General features: G+C 32.5%; 1 protein-coding gene across 3 annotated transcripts in view; it reads right to left on the reverse strand.

Moving 5' to 3' along the window:
* The window catches only part of REV3L (REV3 like, DNA directed polymerase zeta catalytic subunit), a 177894-nt gene that overhangs the window by 59238 nt on the left and 91228 nt on the right, over positions 1 to 27428 (reverse strand). For all 3 annotated transcript variants that reach the window (XM_081293750.1, XM_081293751.1, XM_081293752.1), the window contains 9 exons: positions 26497 to 26616; positions 22832 to 23069; positions 21231 to 21373; positions 15489 to 19644; positions 9949 to 10850; positions 7523 to 7605; positions 6136 to 6261; positions 2885 to 3077; positions 1508 to 1619 (listed from right to left, as the gene is read on the reverse strand). In XM_081293750.1, the coding sequence (XP_081149876.1) occupies positions 1508 to 1619; positions 2885 to 3077; positions 6136 to 6261; positions 7523 to 7605; positions 9949 to 10850; positions 15489 to 19644; positions 21231 to 21373; positions 22832 to 23069; positions 26497 to 26616 (6073 nt within the window). The remainder of the gene's footprint in view (positions 1 to 1507; positions 1620 to 2884; positions 3078 to 6135; positions 6262 to 7522; positions 7606 to 9948; positions 10851 to 15488; positions 19645 to 21230; positions 21374 to 22831; positions 23070 to 26496; positions 26617 to 27428) is intronic.

The raw sequence follows: 27428 nt of genomic DNA on the forward strand, positions 1-27428 counted from the left end.
TATCACTTTAGAATGCTTTTTATATTTGCCACCTAAGGAAATAAATATTAAGAATGGAAAAATATATTGTGTGCGTGTACAAATATGTAATGATGAATTTCACCATTATGTACAACTATAATGTACCAATTAAAAAATAAAAATAAAAACAATAAACATTCTTACAAGTACACAACTACATTTTATTCATTTTTATATTTATCTTATCAGCAGCACTGTATTTACACAGTAAATACTATGTACCAGACACCAAGCTAAGATGTAATGCATTAATTTATCTAATTCTCATATATATTACTAATTTTACAGATAAGGAAAACAAAGGGTGAGAGAGACATATAACTTGCTTCAAGACAAAAATATGGGGCTAGCCTGTTTTGAGTTTACTACTCAACAAATGGATGAAAGAATGGAATAATTATTTTGGAGAGTTGCTTGGACTAACATATAAAGGATATTAAAGAACTAAAAATGTTGCCTTTTTTTCTAATAGGTTTGTTCACTTTACCCCAGTTTTCTTAGTTATTAGTATAATTCATTTCATGGACATTTAAGAAAGTTACCATACTTGCAAATGGCCAAGAAAATTCTATCAGTGTTGATCATCCTGATGTTGGGATATACCAACAAGGAGAAAATATGCATACAAAGTAGAGGAATTTATTGGATGTGTGCTAGTGTACAAGATGGCACGCATCAAAACTCTCATGTGTTCCTTTTTCTAAGTTGTTTGCAGAATTAAATGTGGGCACTAAAGCATCTGACATGTTGATGGCAACTTCTGTGAGAAGATAAAAGGTACTGATAATGGCAAGATGCAAAAGGACAAGAATCTATTCAGTCACTAGTGCTATAAGTAATACAAATGCTTTCTCTTTTTTCAAAATGGTTTACCTTAACCTATCTGGGATTCAATCAGATGTGGAGTCTATAGAATATTATTTGATCTTTAAAGCAGAAATATTATATTAGTTTTTATACAAAAAAGAATTCAACTTTTTTGAACTCTGAGAGCAAAACAGAAAGGGGTAAGTCTAACAGATACCAAAGGACAGCTTTTAACTGTACATTAGGATCCAAAGAATATTTTCTAGCCCAATCCTAGCAATGGGCAGAAAGCTTAAGTGAAAGCATTTAATAAGGAAGTCCATAGCTCCCAAAAGTTACACTCTTGATAAAATGCAAAAGAGGCATTTATTTTATTTTTAAATTAAAATGATTTTGGTTAAAAGTCCTTTTCATAAATTCTGAAAAGATTTTACTATCAACCATCTAGACCAATTAGCAAATGGTCAGAACAAAAAGCAAAACAAAACAGTAACAACAATAACCAAAACCAACACCACTGATAGGGTAGCTGGCTCCCAAAGTAAAAACTTACTTTCAGAGGCTACAGAAGGGGACTCTTTTCCTCTTTCATACCCTCATCTATATTATTTGCATTAGTATGAAAAGACCAAACTAGAAAAGACAAGAAAAAATCAGAAAAAAACCCCCAAAATAATACCTCTTTATTATATTGGTAATTTCTTGAAAAAGTGCCTTCTCATCAGCAGCATATGTAACTTCTAATCCTGTAATTCCAGATCTTATAAGTAATGGGCTCTGATATCTGATATCTTAAAAAAAAAGATAAATTGATTAGTATATATAACACTGTTATACTATGTAACAGTATTGTATTATATAACATAAATAGAATATTATCCTTTACTTCTGAGTGAAAGTGTGCTATGGAAATATTTCAAATTAAGAACATAGTCCCCCAAGTAAAAATAAAATTAACCCAATTTCTTGAAAAATTTCTTAAAAGGTTTTCTAACTTTTTCAATTAAAATTTCAAATTTCATAATTTCAGTTATTTAAAAAAGTGTACATTCACACAGTTCTGCAGATAATAACATCATCTGCAAAGAAATTTTATTACATTATTTCTGTTTTGTTTCAAAGCTAAGAGTTTTGCTTAGCAGATCATATTTTAATTACTAGTATGCTATAAAATGTTAGAAAATGCTTAATATCACCACCTCTTCAAGACAGAAAGATGGTCCTTTTTGTCCTGATATGCATGCCTATTTCAAAGATGTTAAGACTTCCCATCATGGCTGATTACAAAATATAAAAGTAACATCAACTATTTTGAAAATTCAAAAATTGGCTTTTCAGTTGGTAAGAGCCAGCTGAACTACATACAGCTCTGATTAAACTTCAAATTCTTATATGGTTTTGTTCTGTGCTAAGACTTCTTCCTAAATTCACTTCTAATTTACTTCTCTGCATTTAAAACTGCAGAGAAGTACTTGAAATTTATAAAATCCTTATATGATACATTTTATAAAGAACCTTTAAACCAAAAGTATATGTATTTTGAAAGAGATATAAGCAAAGTTGGAAATCTCTTAAAAGTTTTTTCACTTATAGTACTAACTTAACTTCTTAAAGCAAAGACAAATAATATATTAGCAGCAAACTACCTGCAAATGCATACCTAAGGAAACTGTCTACTCAAGCTAGAGATACATAATCATTTGGATTCTATATGAACAATTAGTATTTCATGAAATGTTACTAAAATCTTTATATCATATTGTTTCTGATTTTTTTTCCTGCAGTGCTGAGGATGGAACCCAGGGCCTCAATTATGCAAGGGAAATGCTCTACCACTCAGCCACATACTCAGGCCACTTCTGATTTTTGACAATAATTCAAGCAAGAATAATGAATATAGGACAAAGTTACCCACAGCTTCCTACTCCCTACCTGAACAAACATTATAGAAATGAGTCCTTATGCTTGCTTGGATTAGATCTCTAGCACAGAAATTCTCCCCGTTAAAAGAGTCATCCTAGAGTGGGCAGTATATTATTAATAAAATTAACAATACCTTGACTAGAGATTGTCTTATCTTTATCAATCACTATTACACCTGTGAGTTCTGTTTTCTCAGTATCCGGTAGTGGAGTGTCAGATGAGATGCAGTAGAACAGAGCACAGATTGGGTCAAATTCAGGATCTGGTTCTAAGTCACGTCTAGTTCGAGCATGTAACTCCACACTGATTAGGGTAAGATTTTGTATCTATGAAAGAAAACAAAAATAATACTTTAAAAAGTTTTTGAGAAATGCATGCTCAAAGAAGTATGTTTCACTAAGATCCTAATGAGATGTTCATAAAATTATAGAAAAATTGCAATAGACAATTTAACACTCCACAGATTCCCTACAAGTAAATATTTAAGAATAGTTTAAATGAATTCATGTATTTATTTTAGAAAATTTATCCTATAATTTCTCAATGAAAATACTTGAAACTATTTGTCTTAGAAATATGCAATGTCTCTCAATTCCTGTTTGAGAAAGAGAATGACTAGTCAAGTGGTTCAAAACAGAATTTGTTACATTTTTTCTTTACAGTTATTTAATCTATAGCTGTATCTATAATTTGAACTAAAAAGTGAGATTCTCTTTTTTAAAAAATTCCTACTTATTAATATGCTATTAATAAAGAAAAAATAAAATGAGGGACTAAGAAAATAACTATTTTTTAACAATTAGCATGAATTAAATTAAAAAATTTTTTAGTTGTATATGAACACAATGTCTTTATTTTTATGTGGTGCTGAGGATTGAACCCAGTGCCTCACACATGCTAGGCAAGCACTCTACCACTGAGCTACAACTCCAGCCCCGCATGCATTAAATTTGATAAATAAAAAAAAAAAATTAAATGGAAAACATCTCTCCCAAACCCAAACAGAACAGAGCAACTGGTCTAATTAAAAAAGGATGAATGCGTAGAAAGACTATGGAGAATACTGGGAAGACAACTTTAGGTCACAAGTATTTTGGAGGTTGATTTCATTACTAGACCAATCTTCACACTTTAGGGGTGTTATTTTAAGCAAACAGAATAAAAAAGTTGGCAAGAGAGATTTAATGACTGTGATTAGGCAAGAGGTAGGTGAAAAGGGGAACAAGAATCCTTTTTCTTCTGAGTATTGATATGCAGAAAAGATTAGCCTAGGTTAATGGCAAGAAGGACAGTTCCTAGAGAAAGTAAGAGTGTAGCGATTTCTGCAGTTCATTTCCTGTTTTGACCACCAGGTGGCTGTTAGAACAGTGTATTTGTCAGAAGCGTCAGTGACCACCAACCAGATATCCTAAGTGGCTTTAACTTGAAGAGGACCAATCACTCTGAAATAGGATTGCACAGAACAAAGTAACATATACATATAACAAGTAAATAGAAAATTATAATTTTCAAATAATTAGAGAATAACCAAGTATAACAAATCTTTTTGCTAAGGTCTATCAATTTTGCTTTAATAAATACTTTTTGACGAAGTATTTAATTTTTAATTGTGGGTGTACATTTTATTGATAAATATTCCCCAGTTTATTCCCCAATTTATCTGGGCTTTAGGGGCTAAAATAGGGTCAGGTAAAAAATAGGAACTACATGAATGCTATTGAATGAAAAAAAAATGCACAAGTGAATAAATGAGGTGCAAGGCTATGTTCTAATCTAATTCTAATAAAAACAAATTGCCACTATGGGTGGTTACTAATTCTGACTTAAGAGCAAAGACATAAAACAGCTATATAAACTAACACTATCCAACAGGATATCATAGATACCCTATGTAATTAAAATTTTTCTAGTAGCCACACTAAAAAAAGTAAAAATAGGTTTAACTAATATAAAAACTTTAAAAAAATAGAATCAAATAGAGGTTAATAATTCCTTATCCAAAATGCTTGAGACCAGCAGTGTTTTGGATTTTGACATGTCTGCACACATATAATGAGAACTATCTTAGAGATGGGATCCAAATCTAAATGCAAGATTCATCTGTGTCTCTTATACACCTCATACCCCTAACCTGAAGGGTAATTTTACACAATATTTTTAGTGCATTGTGCTTTGACTGCAACTCAATCATATGAAGTCAGGTGTGGGATTTCCCACTTAGAGTACCATGTCAGTGCTCAAAAAGTTTAAGACTCTGCATTTTTGAATTAGAGATGCTCAACCTGTACATCTAAAATATTATTATTTTAATATGTAACCAATATAAAAAATTGCTAATGAGATACTTTATATTCTTTTACCTACTGTAACCAATATGTATTTTACATTTATACCACCCATCTCAATGTGGATGCTTTTTTTTTTTTTTTTTTTTGAGGGGTCATGCTGGGGATTGAACCCAGGGCCTTGTGCATGAGAGGCAAGCACTCTACCAACTGAGGTATATCCCTAGACCTGGATTCTGAATTATTTAACAGAACACTTGATCTACATTTAGATTTCATAAAATTTACAGTTGAAAGCTTATTGTACATGACTAAGTTGTTTTAAACATCCTTAAAACATTTTCTAATAAACAATTATCAGTTTTTAAATCTAAATTAATTAAAATTAAATAAAACTTAAAATTTAGTTCTTCAGTTGTATAGGCTAAATTTTAAATTCTCACCAGTCATGTTGCTAGTGGTTGCCATAATGAAAGCACAATTAAAAAAATACACTCAAATTTCCATCTTATTGCCAGTCAGATACATGCTCTGAGTTTTCTATAATATGGATAAATTTAGAGTAGAGATAAATTTACATATTCTTTCCAATCCATATTGTATTGATACACATTTTTATAAGACACTGTCCTAGTCTTTGGCATATGGTTTGTAACATTAAAGTAAGTAGATTACATAGAAATTATGTGAATAAATGAATTTATCCTCTTTTATAGCAAGTTTTAATCTACTGAGCCAACCAAACAGAAAACAGAAGTAAATATCACAATTGAAATGTGATGTAACATCCTAGTATAATATCAAAATAAAAGGTTTTGTAACACAGAATTCTAATATTTCAAAATTTTTCTAATTTTAGCTTCTAGAAACTAAATTCCAGTTATCAGATTTGTGAACGTTGTGAAACCACAAAACTGTCTCAGCAAGTAATGAATGCTTTAAAAGGTTTTCTACTTCATATAAATACAATTAAAAAAAATGAAGATCAACAAGGATAGAATTCAATGTGTACTTCTCTCACTAAATTCCCACATTTGTTCTATAGAATAAAACCTAATAGATAAAAACAGTGTATGAGTCCTTACTGTTGTAGTTTTACCTCATGTAAAGCTTTTGCCTCCTGTAAGTTTTGTATGCTGACTTTGAAACCGTAAGTATTATTTAAAGATGGTCCATCAATCTGAGAAGTTTCTTTCTTTGGGGTATTTACTGCTGCAAATTGATTCTATTAAAAAAAAAAGCCAGAAAAAGATCATGAGTAATCATTTTCTTTCTTTTAATTACTTATTCACATTTAGGTAGTATGCTTCATATACTTAGAATTGCTAAACTTGTATTATCTCTTTTTTAAGTTCAAGAAAAAACTCTTATTATTCTTTTCATTCTAATAACTGCATATACATATGTCAAATATCTGCTATAATCTACAAGCAACCATGTTGATCTTTGAGTTTACAAGCCCCAAACACTGAAATAACAGTTCTGTAGAGAGCTAACATTTATACCACATGGATATTTATTTATTTATTTATTTGCTTTCCTGAAAGTAAGACAAGTAAGTAGTTTATTTACAACTACACTAGCTAAAGTTTGTGAAAGATTTGAAATTCTGATTCATGTAGTATTGTAGTAATACAATAAAATATTGTAAATAATCTTCAAGTACGTAGAAAAAATAACATACTTGCATCTTTTTATTTTGTAAAATATTTTTCCTGATTTCTAAATCCATTAACCATTTCCCCCCAAATGTTGATTTATGTTTACAACTCACTGGTATCTGTTTTTAATATATATAGTTTATAATTTAATAATTTTATAAATTAATGTTTAACAAGTATGACTTCAGGATATAAATACTAAAGTATATTTTATGTAGTTAATAATATTTATAAGTGGCCACCACAGAAGTGATTTTCATCATGTATTTCCAAGTATACATGTCTAATGTATGCTTTTTTTCACATAACCATATACTTCTAGGTTACTATGATATTTTTAGTAACTGAATAAAGACAGTTTTAACTTTTCAGTTTCAGTAGTAAATAATGTTGTTTTCCTTTGCTATTTAGTGACATAAATTTAAAAAATTAAGTTATATTTGAGAAAAAAGTAATAAACCAAGAAAAAGGATATATTTTTGGTGGGATCAAAAATCACTTACTTGAGCTCTGTTGTCATGGATTGTTCTGATTTTGCCAGTAATCAGTTAATGTATTTGTATCCTCATAATCCACATTTTGGCTATCATATTCACTTTCTCTGTAATATGTGTATTTACATATAAGAATCTTTTAGATCCCAACAACAAAAAATAAACTAAAAAATAGGCAATTTCTTGTTGTCTCAAAGATACGTAAATAATGATGCAAAAATATAAGTAATAAAAATCTTTAATTGAGACATGAAATTATTAATTATCTAACTGAAATCTAAAAATAAGACTGGATCTTCCACTGATCTGTAAATATGTTTAGTATAGTTACCTTCACTTGTGTTGTTAAGAGTACTCTTCTAAGAGTGTCAGTATTACTTCCTTTCTTATTACTCAACTTCTGGGTTTTTGGTTCTGTAGAAAGAAATTTCATTTTTAACTTGAACATTGAAATTACCTGCTTCTGTTTTTTAAAAAACTTTTGTTGTTCCAAATATTTAGTTACCATTTTGAGTACTTTCCTATAAATTCCCCCCAAAGATTTAATAATTTAAAAATGAAACTAATTCAAATCTCTGATGCCCTCCAAAATAACTTTAAAATTTTGCATTTTTACATACACTTAGGTTTTATTTATTGAGGTTTTTAAAATCTTAGTCATTACTCTTGGGAATCAATTAATCACTTATTTATCAAGTATTTATGATGAAAAGACATATTTCTTGCTTTCATGGGATCTGGAGAGAATCAGAAATTCACCATACAGATAGCAAAGTGAAATTAATGTAGTCTTCTTTATGTGTAGAAGATATATTCTAAGAACCCTTGTGGAGGTGCAAAACCACCAAGAGTACTGAACTCTATATCATTTCCAATACATACAAAACTACAACAAAGTTTTATTTATGAATCAATACAGTAAGATGTAATAATAAAGTAGAACAATTATAACAATATACTATGATGAAAGGTCAATGAATGTGGTCTCTTTCTCAAAATAACTTCTTGTACCTTCACCTTCTTCCTTCAAGGAAGTACTTTATGGCATATTTGCATTCCCAGCATTGCTGTTCTTGCTCTTGAGGCCAATTATTAAGTAAAGTAAGGATTACCTGATCATAAAAACTGCTACTCTGCAACAGCTGATAACTAAGATAGCTATTAAGTGACTAGAGAGGGCAGCATACAGAGCACAAATGTGCTAAGTAAAGGGATGATTCACATCCTGAAAAAGATACTACTCAGAATCATACAACTTATAAATTGCTTATTTATATAACTTTATATTTAATATTTTTGGACCACAGTTGTCGATAACTGAAACTGCTAAAAGTAAACCTGTGGGTAAGGAGAAACCACTACATAACTGGGATAAATACAACAAAGGGGAACATAATTGGGAATTTTTTTCTGGAAAAGGTAAGTAAGGCATCCTTGAGCTAAAATCTTAAGAACAATAATTAACTAGGACTGGATTAGGCATTTTTCCAAATTACTGGGCAAAAAAACTAGAGATTGTAAGAGTGGGCAAGAAGGCAAGAAGCCCAGGAAAGAGATAATGACAATTCTTAAGTAGATCAATTTGAGTTATTTAGGAGTTAAATAAGTGATAGATGGATTGGACACCACAGGGTGAATATTTAGGGAATCAGGTGGGTACTACAAATAAAAGTGTTTCTGAGTAGTGTAGTTGACTAGAGATGGCAGTACTATTAATTGAGATACAGAGAACTGAAAGAAGAGATAAAGAGAACTGAAAGAAGACAATATGGATTTCTATGTGTGGGCACCTATATGTGTTTATAAGGGGGTTAGGGAAGTGGTGGTAAATGTGCGCAGTGAGACTATGAATTAACTTTAAAAATATTGATCTTGTAGTGCCTTTGAGCATTCAAATGAAATGCCAATTAGGCAGCTGAACATAGTATTGTGGGGCTTAAAAGAGAGCTCTGAACTGGAAATATAAATTTGTGAGTTACCTATGTTAATCCTGTGAGCAGGAATTAGATCATTTAGAGAAAAAATACAAAGAAGGCTGAAGGTCAAACCTTAATAAATTTTTAACATTTAAATAATAACTGAGAATAATGAAATAAGTTTCAAAGGAAAGCCAGTAGAAAGAAACAGAAGTAGGAGGATAGCCAACGGAAGAAGAAGATCCAATAAGGAAGATCAATGTGACAATGCTTATTTTGAAAGGTATGTGATAAAAAGACTGAAATAAATCCATTGGTGTCAGATGTAAGAACTTATTAAGAATCTTGACAAAAAGCTGTAACAAAAGAATGATAGGAGCACAAATGAGTTTAGGGTGAATGAACAGCAAGCAAATAAATGGGGCTGTCAAATTAAGAGAAATCCTAAGAAATTTGGCTTTGAAGAGGAAGAGAAAGAGAAGAAGCTGGTTGAAGATATAAGGTCAAGAAAAAATTTTTGATTTATTTCTATTCTAAAAGGCGGAAGAGATTTATGTATATGTTAAAAGCAGGGGGAGATCAAGTTAAAAAGAAGGTACAGTTTCTAAGAGGGCTCCATAATTCATCTAGACGGTTAAGAAGACAGGATGAAAGCAGATAGAAGTAATTTCATAGTAAAAAGATGAAAAAGTTTAAATATAATGATTGTAAGACATAATAATCTTTTTGAAAAGGTACAATTTCATTGCAACAGCTGACTTTCATTACACCAACGTCTAATGTTATCTTCATTTCTAACTATGAAATCACTTTTTAGCCTTTCCATTATTTATACACTTACCTGTTGATAAAGGGCTAAAACAAGTTGCCTCAGGAAGCCTTTCCAGATTTTTTCTCTGTGTAACTGGTGTACTATGAAGGCAAAGTAAGTCACATTTCCCAGTTTTTGCCCTAGCATTAATCGGAGAGATTGCCAGAGGCTCCTGGGACTCACTGCAGGGGCTTTTCTGTGTACTATCTTTTATTGGCTTTATAAAGTTTTCAACATCCAGGGAACGTAGCTCATCTACTGGTGTTGAAGGTCTATCATTTCCACTTAATGCTTTGGAATCTGGGGGTGTTCCTTCTTGCCAAGGGGGAATTACTGGGGAATCAGGAGAGCTAAAACTAATATAATGGTTATCATCATCTTCATCTTTCTCAGGATTACTTGCAGAGGCAACAGGTTGCAGTATCTGACTTCCACTTGCAGTTCGACTGCATCCTGTGGTTGGTGCTTGTAAAGAGTTATCAATATCTTCCTTAGTATGTACTACAGTGGGATGTATATGTGAGCTTGCATCCAGTTGTGGAGACACTACAGGTTTGTCATCTGGGTTAACTAATGGGCTGAAGTTCTCAACAGATTTTACAACTCCAGTTGGCTCAGTTTTAGGCAGCTTCTTAGAACGTTCATATTCTTCTTTGGCTTGAAGCCAGGCTTGAACCAGCTGTCGACTTGGGGCACATTTGCAAGGCATAATCACAATTTTTTTATCTTCAACCATTTTATGGTTATTATTGAACCCTTTATTGACAACTGCTTGGCCATTACGAGGGGGTGACCCTGGTCTTGGATTCTGAGTCATTGCTGAGAATGCTGTTTTCCACAGACGAAGTCCTTCTAAGGAAAAGTCTCCCTCAAACTCAGCCAGATCATTTGGAAGTCGAGTTTCTACCATGAGGAGCCGTCCACCAATCTCCCTATAAACAACATATTTTAGAAAAAAAAGTTCTGTTTCAAAAATATTTATCAAAATATTTAATTTTCTGAAAAATATAAAGCCGTTTTTGGAATCTTAAACATGCCGATTTCTTTCTTCCCACTCAACTATCCCCCACTTTTTAAGAAGGAACACTCTATATTTAGTTTCAATACACTTTTCCTGACAAGTATATGACTAGCAAATTAATTTCCTTTGGAAAGTATTATTAATAAAAAAGAGAGAAAGTATATTTTGTTTTAGTGCCCCATGAAACCTTTTTTCCTTTAAGGAGATGACACAAATTCATCAGATTCCTGACTTCTACTAATCTTTAAGTAACTTTTCAATGTCACTATGCATGGACAGTGATGGAGTCATTTATCATTTAGACCCTATATCTCTTGAATTTTATTTATAGCCTTGCCTCCTTCAATATTCTCTAATACCTATGATAGTTCAGCAAAACCAGTAAATTCAAATACATCTTAGTTCCCCTCAAATTCTCTCAATCATTAAAAAATAAAATCACATGCTGGCAGTACAGCTCATTGGTAAAGTGTGCACTTAGCATGTGTGAAGTCCTGGGTTCAACCCCCTGTGCACACATGCACACACATATGCACCCAATCATACACAAATTGAGGTAAGTTACTGTAATTCTTTCTTCTTTTAAATTTCAAGAATTAACACTAACATAAGATCTTAAGAATTGGCAGTGATGGGCCAATTACACATGCCTGTAATCCCAGTGGCTCAGGAGGCTGAAACAGGGGGATCATTGAGTTCAAAGTCAGCCTCAGCAAAAGCAAGGTGCTAAGCAACTCAGTGAAACCCTGTCTTTAAATAAAATACAAAACAAGGCTGGGTATTGTAGCTCAGTGGTTAAGTTCCCCTCAGTTCAATCTCTAGTACTCAAAAAGCAAAAAAAGAGTCGGCAGGGCCCAAGCTGGGAGTGGTGGTGCATACCTGTAATCCCAGCAAATCAGGAGGCTGAGGCAGGAGGATTTCAAGTTTGAGGCCCACCTCAACAACTTAGTGAAGCCCTAAGCAACTTAGCAAAACCCTGTCTCAGAAAAAAAAAAAAAAAATAATAAAATAAAATAAAGAGGAAAGAGGACTGGGGATGTAGCTCAGTGGTAAAGTGCCCCTGGGTTCAATTCCCAGTACCAAACAAACAAAAACAAAGACTTGACAAGGTCTATAAAATACATAGCTTAAATGCTACTAATGTATGTGTACATGGAGAAATAGTAATTAAAAGACAGCCCAGTTTATTTCTGTTATAAATATTAAGCGAAACCTATTTTTCTGTAATATATTGATACTATTTCTGCTTAGTATAGCAACATAATGTAAGTCTAGTCTTTCTTCCTCATGATAACTTTTTGTATGGATATGAAGATAGTTCTTCATTAAGCATGATTCCCCAAAAGTCCTGGTTGCTAGATACAATTTAATTAACTGAATTCATGTTTTCTGATTTAAAGCTGAAGGAGGAACACTGGGGTTATTTGTTCTTTTATAAAGTTCTCTGTCCCCTTTATAAAGACTTTGGCTACTACTAATCAACTCTGTAACCAGCATTTAGCAACTCCCCTGCACTTTCTCTCCACTTATGTGAAAAATTAGAAAACAGAATTATTGCTATTGCACATTCCAGGTGGCCATACCCAATGCTAATACTGACACAGAGGTAAAAATGAAGTAAAGAGTAAGAAGCATTGGCAAGGTGTGGTGAATTTGCTTTCTTTTATATTTTCAGCAGCATGGTAAAAATTTCACAATATATATCAAGAGTCTTAAAGTTTTCAGCAATCTACTCCTAGGACTATATGGAAAAACTCAAGAATACAAGAAACACTTAAGAAAAAGATACTAATCACAGTTTATATATTTTGGGGAAAAAAAGGAAATAACCTTTCTGTCCAATACTATACATACAATAGACTATTAAGCAGTCATTAAAGGATATTTCAAGAAATTCAAATTGATGCTTTAAGAAACTCATAAATTTAAAAATATAAGTATTAAGTTTGGACATAATACTGTGATTACAGTAAGAGCACATTTCACAAAACAAAACAAATTAAAAACAATATTTAAAAAAAGGAAGAAAGTACATTAAAAATATTATGGTGGCTAACACTAGGCAGAGAAATGGGATGACTTCTTTTATACTTCCTACATTTTTTATATTGAATATATAGATTTTTATTTAAAATACTATTTCTCAAAAATAGTGGTTACTATTCTTTTATTTTAGCTAGAAGACAAGTTTCTAAGTTAGACATTAATAACTAATGGCAATATAAAGTTAGTAACTATTACATGGCAAGTTTGTTGACTAAAAATTAAAATACCATATATGGCTAAGATAGAAAAAATAGTTTAACTGAAAATATACCATAATTACTATTAATAAAGTCAAAGTTCCCAAATAATGGAAACTGATGTCTAAGGAACATAAATTAATGTATTCTAGCAGTGAAATAGAGCAAGTACCATATGGGTACTAAATAAAACTGTTGGGAAGAAAGGGAAAATTTCTGTTTTATACTTCAAATCATCAGGAGGGAAGGAAACTTCTTAATATTACTGATTGCCTACTTAAGTTTTCTAAAAGAATTTTGTGGTGCTGGAGATTGAAGCCAAGGGCTTCACAAGTGATAGGCAAGGCTCTCCACATGTGAAGCACATCTCCAGCCTTCAACCCTACAGGAATTATTGTTTATTTATTTGCTGGCATTCACTGTGTAAAATTTTTTTTAAAAAGACCTTCTGAAGTAATTTTATAGTGGTTTATTTCAATCATAGCAAAATTGAAAGATGCATGCAGAGATTTTCCATATCTCTCCTGAACGAACACATGTGTATAGCCTCCTCTATTATCAGAGTAGTACAAGTATTGCTACTGATGAACCTACATTGACACACCAAAACAACCAAACTCCATACTTTACATTTGAATTCATTCTTGTCCTTATATATCTTTTGTTTGGGTTTGGACAAATACATAATGATATGAGTACATGCTATGTGTATATGTGTCTGTGTGTGTGTAACTAAGGTTAGAAACACGGTAGTGCTAAAGGTCAGTGCATATATGCAGTATGGTCTCTGCCTTATTTGTCTCTTCGTAACTATTTTTATCATTTAAACTAAGCAGGGCCTGCTTTAGCCATCTCCACCATTTTCCTGTACTGCTGACTAGATGATTTAAATGAACTGCCTCTCTGCAAATGAGTAAGTATAACTACTGAGGCAGGAACAAGAACCATCATTTAAACCTCCTGGATTAAGTCACTTTCTCCACTTTAGCTCTTATCAGATATTCCCTAACCTAGTGATGAAGGTGGTAGAGGATAAATCCTCAACCACTGATAAATAACAAGCATGGTTATTCTATTTTGCTATTAGTTACATATGCCTTTTTGTTTATCACTTCCCTGAGAAGTCTTAAAAGAAAGAGATAAGGGGAACCAAAGCCCATCTATACTTGTCATTGTATAAACTAACAATAAGACTGAAGATACTGGAACCACTGAAAAGGAAATGGTTTATAACAGATACAATTTTAAATAATCTTTAATTATCATAAGAGTACTTATGTAATAATATGTATGTTAAATATGAGTACTTATGCAACAATATGTATGTTCATTTCTATGCTTTGGATTTTCAGATATATCAAAGAGCTTGGCAACATTGGGAGGTGGTGAAAACTTTAATAAGTGGGACTTAGTGGGAGGTCTTTAGGTTACTGGGGGGTGTACTCATGAAGGGGATTATGGGGTCACAGTTTATTCCTCTTTCCCTCTTTTTCTTCCTGGTCATGAGGGGAGCAATTCTGCTCTGCCATGTCCTCCCACCATAATACGCCATCTAGCCATGGGCCCAAAGTAATAGGATCAATCACTCACAAACTGAAACCTCTAAAACTGTAAGCCAAAATAATCTTTTTTCTCTTTATAACTTGATTATCTCAGATATTTGTTATAAACAGTGATGGAAAGCTAATAATCATTTCCAAAAACTTTCTAAAAAATGAGTTTATTTTTTAAAAGTACAAAAGTTTAACATTAAAAAAAAAATACCATTTAAGCCAGGTGTGGTGTGCATTCCTGAAGTCCCAGCAGCTTGGGAGGCTGAGGTAGATGGGATTGTCAAGTTCAAAGCCAGCCTCAACAACTTAGTGAGACCCTGACTTAAAAAGGGCTGAGAATATACCTCAATGGCAAAGTAACTCCTCATACCCAAAATAACAACTAAATTAAATAAAAATGATCATTGTCAGGTATACCTGTGTGATAGAATACTCACTTGGGTTCAATTCCCGGAAATAGGAAAAACAAAGATCATTGTAATACTTTTAAAGTATTATGACATATTTTCAAAATTTTGCATCATATCATGGTGACCCTCTATTCCTCTAATCCTTAAAGGAGACAGTGTTAAATATAGTTGAATTAACTTAAATATATTTTCAAGGTGCAACATTGAATTACTTTGCGAATTTTAAAAATAAGTGTATGACTGATTTCCAAAATGATTCTTATTAATACAGTATCAGAGACAGAAAACTAGCAACCAGTAATAATTATTCAAAGTGATCCAAGGAGGAAGAAATTCTGATTACCTGGGCTTTTCTGGTACATCAGAAGGATTACTGCAAAATGGTTCCTGGTAAATAGTTTCTGAAAGGTCATGATCCAACAAAGTGGCAACAATTTCTTCTCTACTTGGTGGGGACATAAGTGGTTTCAAAATGTGAGCAGTTCGAGGGGTGAAAGTACCATTTTTAGATTGTAAGAGAGAACTGGTAGACCTTGGTGAACTATCAGGTGTTGGTGTTAACATTTCATTGTTTCTTGAAACATACAATTCTAAATCTTCAGAGGCTGCATCCATAAGTTCACCATCAGGGGAGGATAATATTGTAGTGAAAGAGGTATTAACTGAATCAAGAGACTGTCTAATTTCTTTTCTAGTATGTCCTTGAATCCAGTCTGAATTGCTTGGTTGTGGGAGGCTAAGAAAAACTTCTTTGCTTACTGAACTTCTATTCATTCTAGATTTTTCATTTAGACAGTCTTCTGCTTTCTGTACACAGAAAGACTCCATTATTGAATTAGCCCGAGTTGTTAGAGGATGAAAGCTGTTTTTCCACTGGTTGTGGCGATGATTTTCATTGCTATCTATGGGTGATTTCTCAAAAAGTTCAGGACTTAAAGTACCAGACCTAATCCATGAGGTTGAGTCTGAGGCATGATGCTTGTTGTCATCACACTTCTGGTTGTCATGATTTAAAAACTCACTCTTTTCTATAGCTTGTCCTGGAAAAAGATCTTGAACTGCATCACTCAGAAATTTCTGAGGCAAATTCTGATCAGCTGGGACAAACTGACTTCCGGAATAAAAGCTACAGAATCCAGTCTGACCTATTGTGTTAATATCAAAATTATAATTATGTTCAGGAGACAAGCTGTCTTCAAGGGAGTAGCAACTTTCAAAACCTGGATCTGAAAAAAAGATGGGACTGTCATCTGATACAGAATTATCCAATTGGCCACAGTTTTGTAAGTTTAGAGAGTCGACTTTTAGAAGTCTAGGAGTTTTTTCTTTAGGTTTTGTACTCCTGGGAGTTCGAGGTTTTCTTGGAGATGTTACTGATCGTGTCCGTTTATTTACTTTGTTTTGTTCAAGGGAACCAGACATATTTTTGTTTGGTTGATGTTTAACAGGTAATGGGTCCTGTGTAGTATTTGCATTTTGTGCTTTCTGCTGTCTTTTTTGTAACAATTCTTTTAAAACTGCTAGTCCAGACTGACCTTCACCAAATGCTGAAGGTGCTGAAACATTTTGACTTTTACATTGAGAAAGTGCTTTGGTTTGTGAAATTGCTTCTGACAGTGACCTTTGTTTTACCCTTTCAGGTTTAAAATTTGACATGTCTAAAATAAAGCCTCTTTGTTTCTGCTCCCATGCTATTTGTTTGATCGGACTTCTCAAGGAAGTTACAAAGCAATTAGTAGGCATTTGGCTTTCCTCTGAAGCCATATTTCCTGGAGAACAAGTTTCACTGTGCTTTGATTGTTCTGCCATACACAGGATCTGCTGCTGACTATCTTTGCAATGCAAAAAATTAGGGGCATAGACCTGGTCTGGTTTTGATTCTAGGGAATTACGATATTCATTTAACTTTCCAAAAGATGACAAATAGTTTTTCTGTATATTTGTATTTTCTTCTGTCTTTGGAGACATTATACCTGAAGGTATCTGTGTACTCTGTGCTACCTGAGACAAATGATTGGAAAGGTCAAATATATTTTTTTGAATCAAGGCTGATTCCTTTAGAGTAAACATAGCACTTTGATTATGAGACCTCTGAATATTAATTTTTGAGATTCCAGGTCCTATAGAACTACAAACTGGTGAGTGCAAATCATCTCGTGAACTGGGGAATGTTTGGACATCTGTAGACTTCTTGTTCTCTAAGAAAGAAGAAAAGCAGCTAGATATCTTCTGTTGTGCATTGATTCCAGTTGGTTGGGGAGGAGAAAGGGGATGATCTATAACAGAACCTATTAGTGACACCTCTTTCTGTTTCAAAAGTACTTGAGAGTCTCCAGAACTATTTGTGAGCTCAGATGTATTCTGGTGTTTTAGCACAAACTTAACTTCAGAACCAGGCTGAGATCTGATCTTTTCATCCTTAAGTGTAATGTGCTTTCTTGATGTACCTTTTTCATTTGTTTTTTGTTTCTGTTTTGCTCTTGGTTTCTTTTTTCCATCATCTACTAGTTTATTTGTCTGATTTCGTTTGTTCCTTTTCTTAGTAACAGAAGGATTAACAAGCTTTGCTTTTGATTTCTTAACCTGTGCTCTTGCTCGACTGTTTTTTCCTGCACGAGAATTAACAGTCTTATTATTATATGCATTAGAACCCTTAAAAAGCATTGCTTCTTTTTCTGCAGCAGCCATCATTTCTTCAGCTCTTGGATCTGTGGGAGACCAGCAGCGAGGTGGAGAAGAATTTATAGGACTTGTGCTTCTCTCAGAAAGAAAACCTAGTTTAGACATAACATCACTGTAATGCAAGTCACAGTCTTCGGTTTCAGCATTATAAGATGGTGAGGGAGGAGAAAGTATAGTATGTGACCGCTTTTTCCTGAAAGACAAAGTTCTTTTAATATTTTCACTTTCTGTCCTTTGTTGCTTACCAGTTTTTTTCTTAGCAGACTTATGTTTTGACTTTCTTCTGTGACTTTTCTTTGGTGTGAGTGGATAAATGGGATATTTGGTTGCAGGGGAGTCAGGAACTTTTGGCCAAAAATCCTTCAAAGGTGCAAGCTTCTTATACAGTTCCATTTTTTCCTCTGTTAATATTACTTGTTTTTCTTTAGAGTCTATTTTTCCTAGCTTCACAAGCATATTTTTTCTCCCTCTAAATCTATTAATAATAATATATTTTATGATGACAGGGGGCAGCTTTTTAGACATTTTTCTTCTTTTTCGAGATTTGAGAGTTCTATCTAAACTTTCACCAATTTCCATGGTATGAGGTAGGCTAATTTTTGAGTTGTGTGTTACAAAACTTGACTCACTATCTTCAGTTTCATAATTTACTTTGCGTTTGGCTCTAAGTGTGTATTTGTTTCCATATAGTCCAAAGGACTGTTCATTTTCTAAGGATCCATCTCCAAAATGACAGTCTATAAAACTGTCTGTAGGTGCTTTATTTTCAAAAGCTCCACGGGTAGCTTTAATTAAATCATTGGCCAATATGTTATCCTTCCCAGGACTACTATTATAAGGATTATTTTGTATACAACCATCTTTTGTGGATCCAATCTCACTGCATTTGGTAGAATTCTCCTGATGACCGACAAGTTTCTTTTTATTCAATTTTAACCGGGATGGTTTATTGCCAGGTTGTAGTTTATATGTGACAGGAGATAGTTTCTGTGGTCTGGAGAGACAATTAGAAAGAACAACACTGGGAAAAAACATATAATGTGCTGCTTGCTGGCTGAGACTTGGCTTTTCTGTTTTATGCTCTTGAAATTCTTCATATCTGATTTTAAGTTTATTTAATCCACTCTCATCAGCAATGCTGTCAAGAGAGTGCACCACAGTTCTATTCTCCCCTGAGCATGACAGCAATTCACAATTTTCAGTTAATGATGAAGGGAAGAAACTATTCAGAGCTGTGTTGTTTCCTTTTTCATTTCCTTCAGAACATAATTTATTTTTTGAATGACTTAAGTCAGAAAAGTTGAAAGAGTTTTTGCCCAATGTATTCTCGCTGTTATGGCGGTTCACATGCATAAAAGGTGCATCCTTTTCAATTTTTCTAGTGTTTGTATACTTTCTACTTGGTACTTGTCTTGTAACAGATGGAATATCTTCTTCATAATCAAAAATACTACTTTCACAGGAAGATACTGGAAGAATATCTTTCTTACCACTCTCTTTCTGAGAATTTTCTAAATGGACAGTACTGTTTAATGATCCAGGGTATTTCACAGAGTAAGTGCTTTCATTTGTAAAAGAAGTGACTGAATTATCTTTTTCTATGTTGCCTGGCTGTGAAAGGTCTTCAATTAAATCCTCCTTGTTCAAAACATGAGAAGAAAGGGCACTTGTGTGTTTACATTGAAAGGTAATCTTAGCAGAAGTTGGGGGTTCTAATGTAGCAGCATCTTTGTGAAAGATGGAAGGTTTTACTGATAGCTTGCTTGTTGCAATCACAGAGGAATGGGCTCTAGAATTTTCATTGTTCAAAGGATTGTCTAGAATGAGACAAAATAAGAATTTATTTCATTCTCACTCTCTTAATTTTTAAAATATTTTCTGATATCAAGATATTATCACCAACAAAGAAATCATGAAATTAGGTTTGTATGTTTAAAATGGTTACCGTAAGAAAAAGATCATTCCTATAATTAAGACGACTCAACTTAATCAACAGTTAGTTAAAATTATTAGTCATTATTTTAAACACACTCTTTTGATCAGAAAAAGATTAGCATTCAGTGTCTCAGGGAATAAGGAAAAATACTGTCACATTTAAATTTTTTTATGTAATTTTTTTCATTTATATATGACAGCAGAATGCATTATAATTCTTAGTACATATATAGAGCACAATTTCACATATCTCTTGTTGTATACATAATATATTCACACCAATTTGTGTTTTCATACATGTACTTTGGATAGTAATGATCATCACATTCCACCATCATTAATTACCCCATGCCCTCTCCCTTCCCCTCCAACCCCTCTGCCCTATCTAGAGTTCATCTATTCTTCCCATGTTCCCGCTCCCTATCCAATTATGAATCAGCCTCCTTATATCAAAGAAAACTTTTGGCATTTGGTTTTTTGGTATTGGCTAACTTCATTTAGCATTATCTTCTCTAACTCCATCTATTTACCTGCAAATGCTATGATTTTATTCTCTTTTATTGCTGAGTAATATTCCATTGGGTATATATGCCACATTTACACCAAAAAAAACAAATAACCCAGTCAATAAATGGGCCAAGGATCTGAAGAGACACTTCTCAGAAGATGATGTACAATTAATCAACAAATACATGAAAAAATGTTCATCATCACTAGCAATTAGAGAAATGCAATCAAAACCACTCTAAGAGTTCATCTTACTCCAGTCAGAATGGCAGTTATTATGAAGACAAACAACAATAAGTGTTGGTGAGGATGTGGGGGAAAAAGGTACACTCATACACTGCTGGTGGGACTGCAAATTGGTGCAGCCAATATGGAAAGCAGTATGGAGATTTCTTGGAAAATTGGGAATGGAACCACCATTTGACCCAGCTGTCCCTCTCCTCGATCTATACCCAAACAACTTAAAAACAGCATACTATAGGAACATAGCCACATCAATGTTTATAGCAGCACAATTCACAATAGCTAAACTGTGGAACCAACCTAGATGCCCTTCAATAGATGAGCAGATTTTTTAAAATGTGGCATATATACATAATAGAATATTACTCAGCCATAACATTTTTCATAAAATAATATGCGTATTTGTACTATCACTTCAAATAAGCTGAGCATATATGTTAATTTATTTTTGCTACTTAAATATTAACATAATAAACTCATTAATGTTTTCAAAGCTTAGAATTAATAATTAAAAAATGTTATATCTTCCTAAAAATGAGAAGGAATTATACATCTATATTTCTCCCAGAGGAAAAAATCCTAAAGAACAAAACAAAATAGTGTCACTATGGCCCCCCTTAATCAACCATATAGGAAATGTGATTATAGTTCAAAACACATAAAATATATGTTTTTGTCTCTAAATAGCCAAATGTTCACAATAGACTTGATTACTTACCACTATTTTCATCTGCAGTTCCATCTAACTGAGGTATAGAAAGATTGGCAAGAAGCAAACTGCTATCACTCCATTCCATTTCTTCTTCTGAAGATGAATCATCCTCTTCGGTTGAACTTCTGTGGGTATTTCTGCACAGTGACCTAAAGAATATAAAAATACTCTGGTGAGTGTGTCATTAGAAAAGAGTATTTTAGATACAAATATTTATCTAACTTGACTATAACAGTAAAATAATAAAAAAGATCTAAAAATTATAACTTACAAATAAAAGCAGATTTATTTTGCTTTATTAACATGTCCCACTAATGTACTTGCCAAAAAGTTATTGTGAACAGATTTTATAATCCCTATCATGTGAACTAGAAGACATCATAATTCCTGAATTCACAGCTCCAGAATATCTTGAATTATCATAGGTAAAGGTGTTTGCATCCCATAGGACAATCTTTCTATCATGGTTAGTAACTGCCTTCCCCTATACTACATAAAATCTTTCTTCTCAACTCTGTTGGTAATTATATTTCTATACCGTTCAAAATCTTCTTTTTCAACTTCCATACATTATCTCTGCTTTTGTACTCTGTAGCCATATGAAGCTAGACTATATAATTTTCCACATGATGACTATCAAAATACTTCCCTTTCTCATTTTTACAGTGTTCTTAACTATGGAACGTGGGGCAGAGTATAACATTCAATATAGAGAGTAAAATTGATTCCTGTATTATTTGATTTCTTTCTAACATACATTTATGAAATGTTAGGTTTGTTTTTCCAAAATTAAAGTGGGCACGGTTTTTACAGAATTGGTCTAATTAACACACAAGCATGAACTGAATTATGGGATAAACCAGGCTTATTATGACAGTAGAGACTATATGAGAATGGAGAATATAATGTTGTATATAGAGATTTCAGTACCTTAATTTATTAGGTAGAAAATAAATACTTATGTTATATACAAATAAACTGAATGTTTGGATGAACTTTTACCCCTTCAGTAATGTATCTGGGATTGAAATTTTCAAACACAGACTTTCGTATAGCCTATAGAAGCTTAGAAGAGAAGCATTTTCAGTCTTTCAGGCTCAGAGGCCTAATTTTTCTACACACACATCATACAACTTAGGGGCAGATTCAAACAATCAAGCTCAGGCTCTGACTTAGTAAAGTGAAGTGCCATCTTTTGTTTCTTGAGAAACAAAACAATACCAGTGTTTGTTTCTGAGATTTTCTCATTTTTTAATTTTCAGTATTTAACTTCTTCAGTCTAATCATATTTGGTAACCAATACTTATCTTCAAGCTGACTCCATACATTGTTGTTTACATTCATAATAGCTCAACTTTCAGAGGGCATGTATATACAAATAGAAGATTTTTTAAAAGTTAGAATCTTTTTTTTTAATTATAGCAAAACTTTATTTTGCTTGGAATATGCTACATGAAAACCAAAGTACTACTTAAAAGGGTTAAAAAGACTTTAAAAGAAGTCAATTTAGTTCATAAGGCATTTGATATTATGAATAACAGCAAGAAATAATTTCTGATTAAAGGAATGATGACAAAAGGAAACTGTTAAAATAATTGAAAAATTACCTCTTTTTGGTACAATGTTCTTCAATATTGCTGTCCCATCTCTGAGACATCACCAAACTGAGCTCCATTTCCTCTTTTTCAATTTGTGGTTCATTTTCTTCGTCATCACTATTTTGGGGAATTTTAGTGTCTCCAAAGGAGTGACAAGGTGATAGCACTCTATTTCTTTCCCCCCGATATCCATCACTTTCCAGACCAGCAAGAAGATGTATCAGAGCCTCATCAGGACTGCTGTCCACTGTAAAACAAATGAAACAAATCAACAAACAACTTCAAATTTCTAAATTATCCAATAACTGAGATCAATTACAAAACAACAATAGCATCATAGATGCTGGCACATGCTAAAAGAATATAGTTGGAACAAAGGCTCAGGTATTTATATAACTTTTCTATCAAAGTGTAATTGTTAGGCCATTAGTATTAGAATAATTTATCGACCTTATTAGAAGATTCTCACACCTCATCCCTCATTTACTGACAATTTTGGGGATAGAGAACAATAATTTGCATTTTAACAAGCTCTCCAGGCTCTTATTTAAGCCTGAAGACTGCTAAACAAAACAGTCATAAGTGCTCAAAGTAAACATATAATAAAAATATAAATTAATGCTAAAAAATTCCTTAAATTATGTATTTATACAGTTTTATCCTTCACTTAACCTTTATTTAGCTCACAAAATAGTCAAAGGAAATCTGTAGTTGAAAAATACCATCTAAATATTATTTTAAAAATAATTAATGGTATTATTTATAAAATTATACCATACACATTTGGATGGCTAAAACAAAAAATAAAGATATATAATAGCAAATATTGGCAAAGCTGTGAAGAAACTGGAACTCTCATACACTACTGGTCAAACTATAAAATGATACAGTGGTTCTTCAAAATGTTAAACATAAAGTTACCATATGTGATATTGTGATATATATATATAGTCTTTGCTCTCATTTCCACTTCTAAAATCCCCGTAATCTTTAAAGTGATAAATGTCTTTTTTATGCTCTGGTAAGTTAACAAATAGCTGGCGGTACCAAGGTAGCTTCAGGATGAAGGCACATCACCAGAAAAACCAAGGCAGGATTAGAGTGGAGACTTTGAGTCTTCAACCTCCCTGGGCATGGAGAGGAGGTGAAGATTGAGCTGATCAACAGAGGGTAATGATTCAATCAGTCATGGAACAAAATGTCCGTAAAAACCCAAGGGGACTGAGTTCTGAGAGCTTCTGGATAGCCAAACATGCAGAAGTTCCTAGAGAGTGGAACATACAAGACACATGGGAGTTCTGTGCCTTTCCTTCATACCTTGCCTTACCCATATTCATCAATATCTTTTATAAAATCCTTTATAATAACCCAGAAACCAAAGTGTTTCCCTGAGTTCTATGAGCTGCTCTAGCAAATTAATCAAACCCAAAAAGGGATCCCAATTTAAAACCAGTCAGAAACACAAGTAAAACAACCGGAGGCTTGTTATTAGCAATCTTAAGTCTCGGGGATTGAGCCCTTAACCTGAGAGATCTGATGCTGTCTCCAGACAGATGGTGTCAGAACTAAACTGAATTATTAGAGAACATCCTGATGGATCTATTGCAGAACTGATCCACACTTGGTGTGTGGGGAAAACACTGTACATACTTGGTCACAGAAGTCTTCTGTGTTCACTGTTATTACGTCAAAGTACAGGGAAACTGAGTATGTTTTTTTCCCTCTAGGTTCAATATCATATGACCCATAAAAACTCCTACATATATATTCAAGAGAACTGAAAACACTGTGTCCACACAAAAATCTGTGCATGAATAAATATCAGAATATTCATAATATCCAAAAAAGTGTAAACAACCCAAACATCCATCAACTGATTAATGGATAAACACAATGTGATATTATCTACACAATGGAACATTATTCAGCAGGAAAAATTAATTAGTACTCATATATGCTAAAATATGCATGAACTTTGAAAGCATTATATTAAATGAAACATCAAGATATAAAAGAACATATATAACTTCATTTGTATGAAATGACTCAATTAGATAAATCTAGCACAAGAGACTATAGATTAATAGTTGCCAGGGGCTGAGAGAAGAAATAGAACATGAATGCTAATGGGTACAGGGATTTTTCTGAGGGTGATAAAACTGTTCTGGACTGTATAGTGGTAATAGTCATACAACTCCATGAATGTATTAAAAACCACAACACTGTACACTTGAGAGGGTGAAGCACACTCAAAAAAGTTATTAAAGAAAAAATAAAAGACCATAAAGCAGGAGTCTGTTCTAATCTATTATATTATCCTTTTCTCTGTAAAAAGAGGTAATAACAATATTCACTATTAAAATATCATGTTTTAAGTTTCCTTTGTTGATATTTCCAAAATCAGTCCAATCATGCTACCAACTACAATTATTTGCACAATGATCCAAAGAACTATAATTAGTTTTTCATATCCATTAATGATACAATATCTTTGACTAATGTAATGAAATATGGATATGACTCTCTTTTTTAATTTAACTTTTTCTATGTTCTTCTGTTTTTTAAAATAACTAGAATATAATTTAAAATACCTTGGTATATATATTAATTGATTCAGATAGAGAATTATAACATTTTAAATTATAAACCTCAAATTGATTTTTAATGTGGTTATAGGATGATTTCCTCATACATGTGACCACTCATTTAAAAAAGAAAAAGAAAATAGTTCCCTGTTTAAAGTGTTTTGAATTGTAAGTATTTACAAAAATTTGGGTATTATTCATAATCAGTCAATTTATTTTTCATTCAGACGAAAATGTAAATAGCAAACAGGACATTTAATGGACTGAAATCACATCTGATACTATAAAAATTTAAAAATGGAAAGTGAAGAAGGAAAGAAGCATGAAATTAACTACATCAAACAAAATAAAAGACTCAAAGTATCTCATTTTATGCAACAAAATGTTAATTTCCTGAAAAGATTTCAGTAAGTTAGACTAAATTATCAATGAGAAATTGTGTAAATGGTTTATGATGCTAACAAAAATGCGTTTAGTGTAATGCAAAGACACTCAGAAAGAACTGTCCTATGCTATATTAGCCTCAAAATTAATAGCTTGAAAGAAATTTCAAATCAGATATCTAATACTAAGAAAGAATATTGTTTTAGTAATGTATCACTTTGCAGAACATTAATTAAAAATAAGTGCATTTCCCCCTTCAAGTAATATGGTTTCTTCCAATCAAAGAACAATTATTTTGTTGTTTTTTGGTATCAGGGTGAACCCAAGGGTGCTTAATTACTGAAGAACATTCCCAGCCCGTTTTTCATTTTTATTTTGAGATAGGTTCTTGCCAAATTGCTGAGGCTAACTCTGAACTTGCGATCCTCCTGCCTCAGCCTCCTGAACCACTGGGATTTCAGGTGTGTGTCACCATGCCCAGCAAAATATTTACTTTCAAAAAAACAGTTTTTTAAAAATCTATTTAGAAAACAAATAAGCAAAGCTACTTCATTTAATACAAAATTTCATTTTTATACTTAATAGAAATATAAAAGTACTGAATAAGAAACATTATTATCTTCAAATCAAAGAAAAAAATACTACCCTACAAACTCACTTTCACTGATTAAAATAATGAATATTTATGACAGTATTATTACTTACTGAAAACTGGTGACTCACTCAGTCTTTGGGTCAGAGGCTGAAAAGTCTGACTATTTTCCATGAGGTTCAAAATTGCTTCTTCATTAATAAGTGCTTCTTCAACTTTATTTCTAGTGTGACCTTAAGATGACAGAATACAAAAACATTAACACAATGGCTTAACTCTAAAAATCCATTTAGAATTTGTGTAAATTAGGAAGTATTACAATGTACACCTAATTAAAATTTTAAGTATTAATGATACATGCTAAACATAATAGAACTTCATAAAAAGTCACAGGAGGGCTGGGGATATAGCTCAGTTGGTAGAATGCTTACCTTGAATGTACAAGGTGCTGGATTCAGTATCCAATATCCAGCACCACAAAACAACAACAACAACAACAACAACAAAAAGCCACAGGAGTACTAACCAGTCACGTGGATTAATATAAAAACAAAGCAATACCCCTGAATTTATGGATCACTAAATATTTATAATCTCTTCATCCATTCTAATTCTAATTACTGTGTATATTCTTATGAAAATCACTGGATATTAAAATATACAAAGGAGGTAGAGGAAAACTGTCTCATTTGAATAATAAAATTTTATTCTTTGTAGCTGAAAAATAACTACTAAATTCATTTTATGTTAATTTTATATTTTTCAGAAAACTTTAAATCATATAGTTTTTCAGCATTTATAGAGGGTCTAAGGCACAGAGGACTCAAAAAAACAAAGGTAAAAATGATTTTAATAAATGGTATTATAATCTAGTTGAAGAGAAAGAATAAAAAGCACATACTAATAAGGGAGAAAAAAGAGTATACACCAAAAAGAAAAAGGAATTAAAAAAAAAAAAGCAGCCAGTTGTATGACAGCTAACTAAAAAACAGTTTTGTTTCCCTGCTTTAGGTATTTAATCAGATTTAAAACTAAGTGCTTTTGA

The sequence above is a fragment of the Spermophilus citellus genome (assembly GCF_964194105.1).
Source record: "Spermophilus citellus genome assembly, chromosome: 5".
NCBI lineage: Eukaryota > Metazoa > Chordata > Mammalia > Rodentia > Sciuridae > Spermophilus > Spermophilus citellus.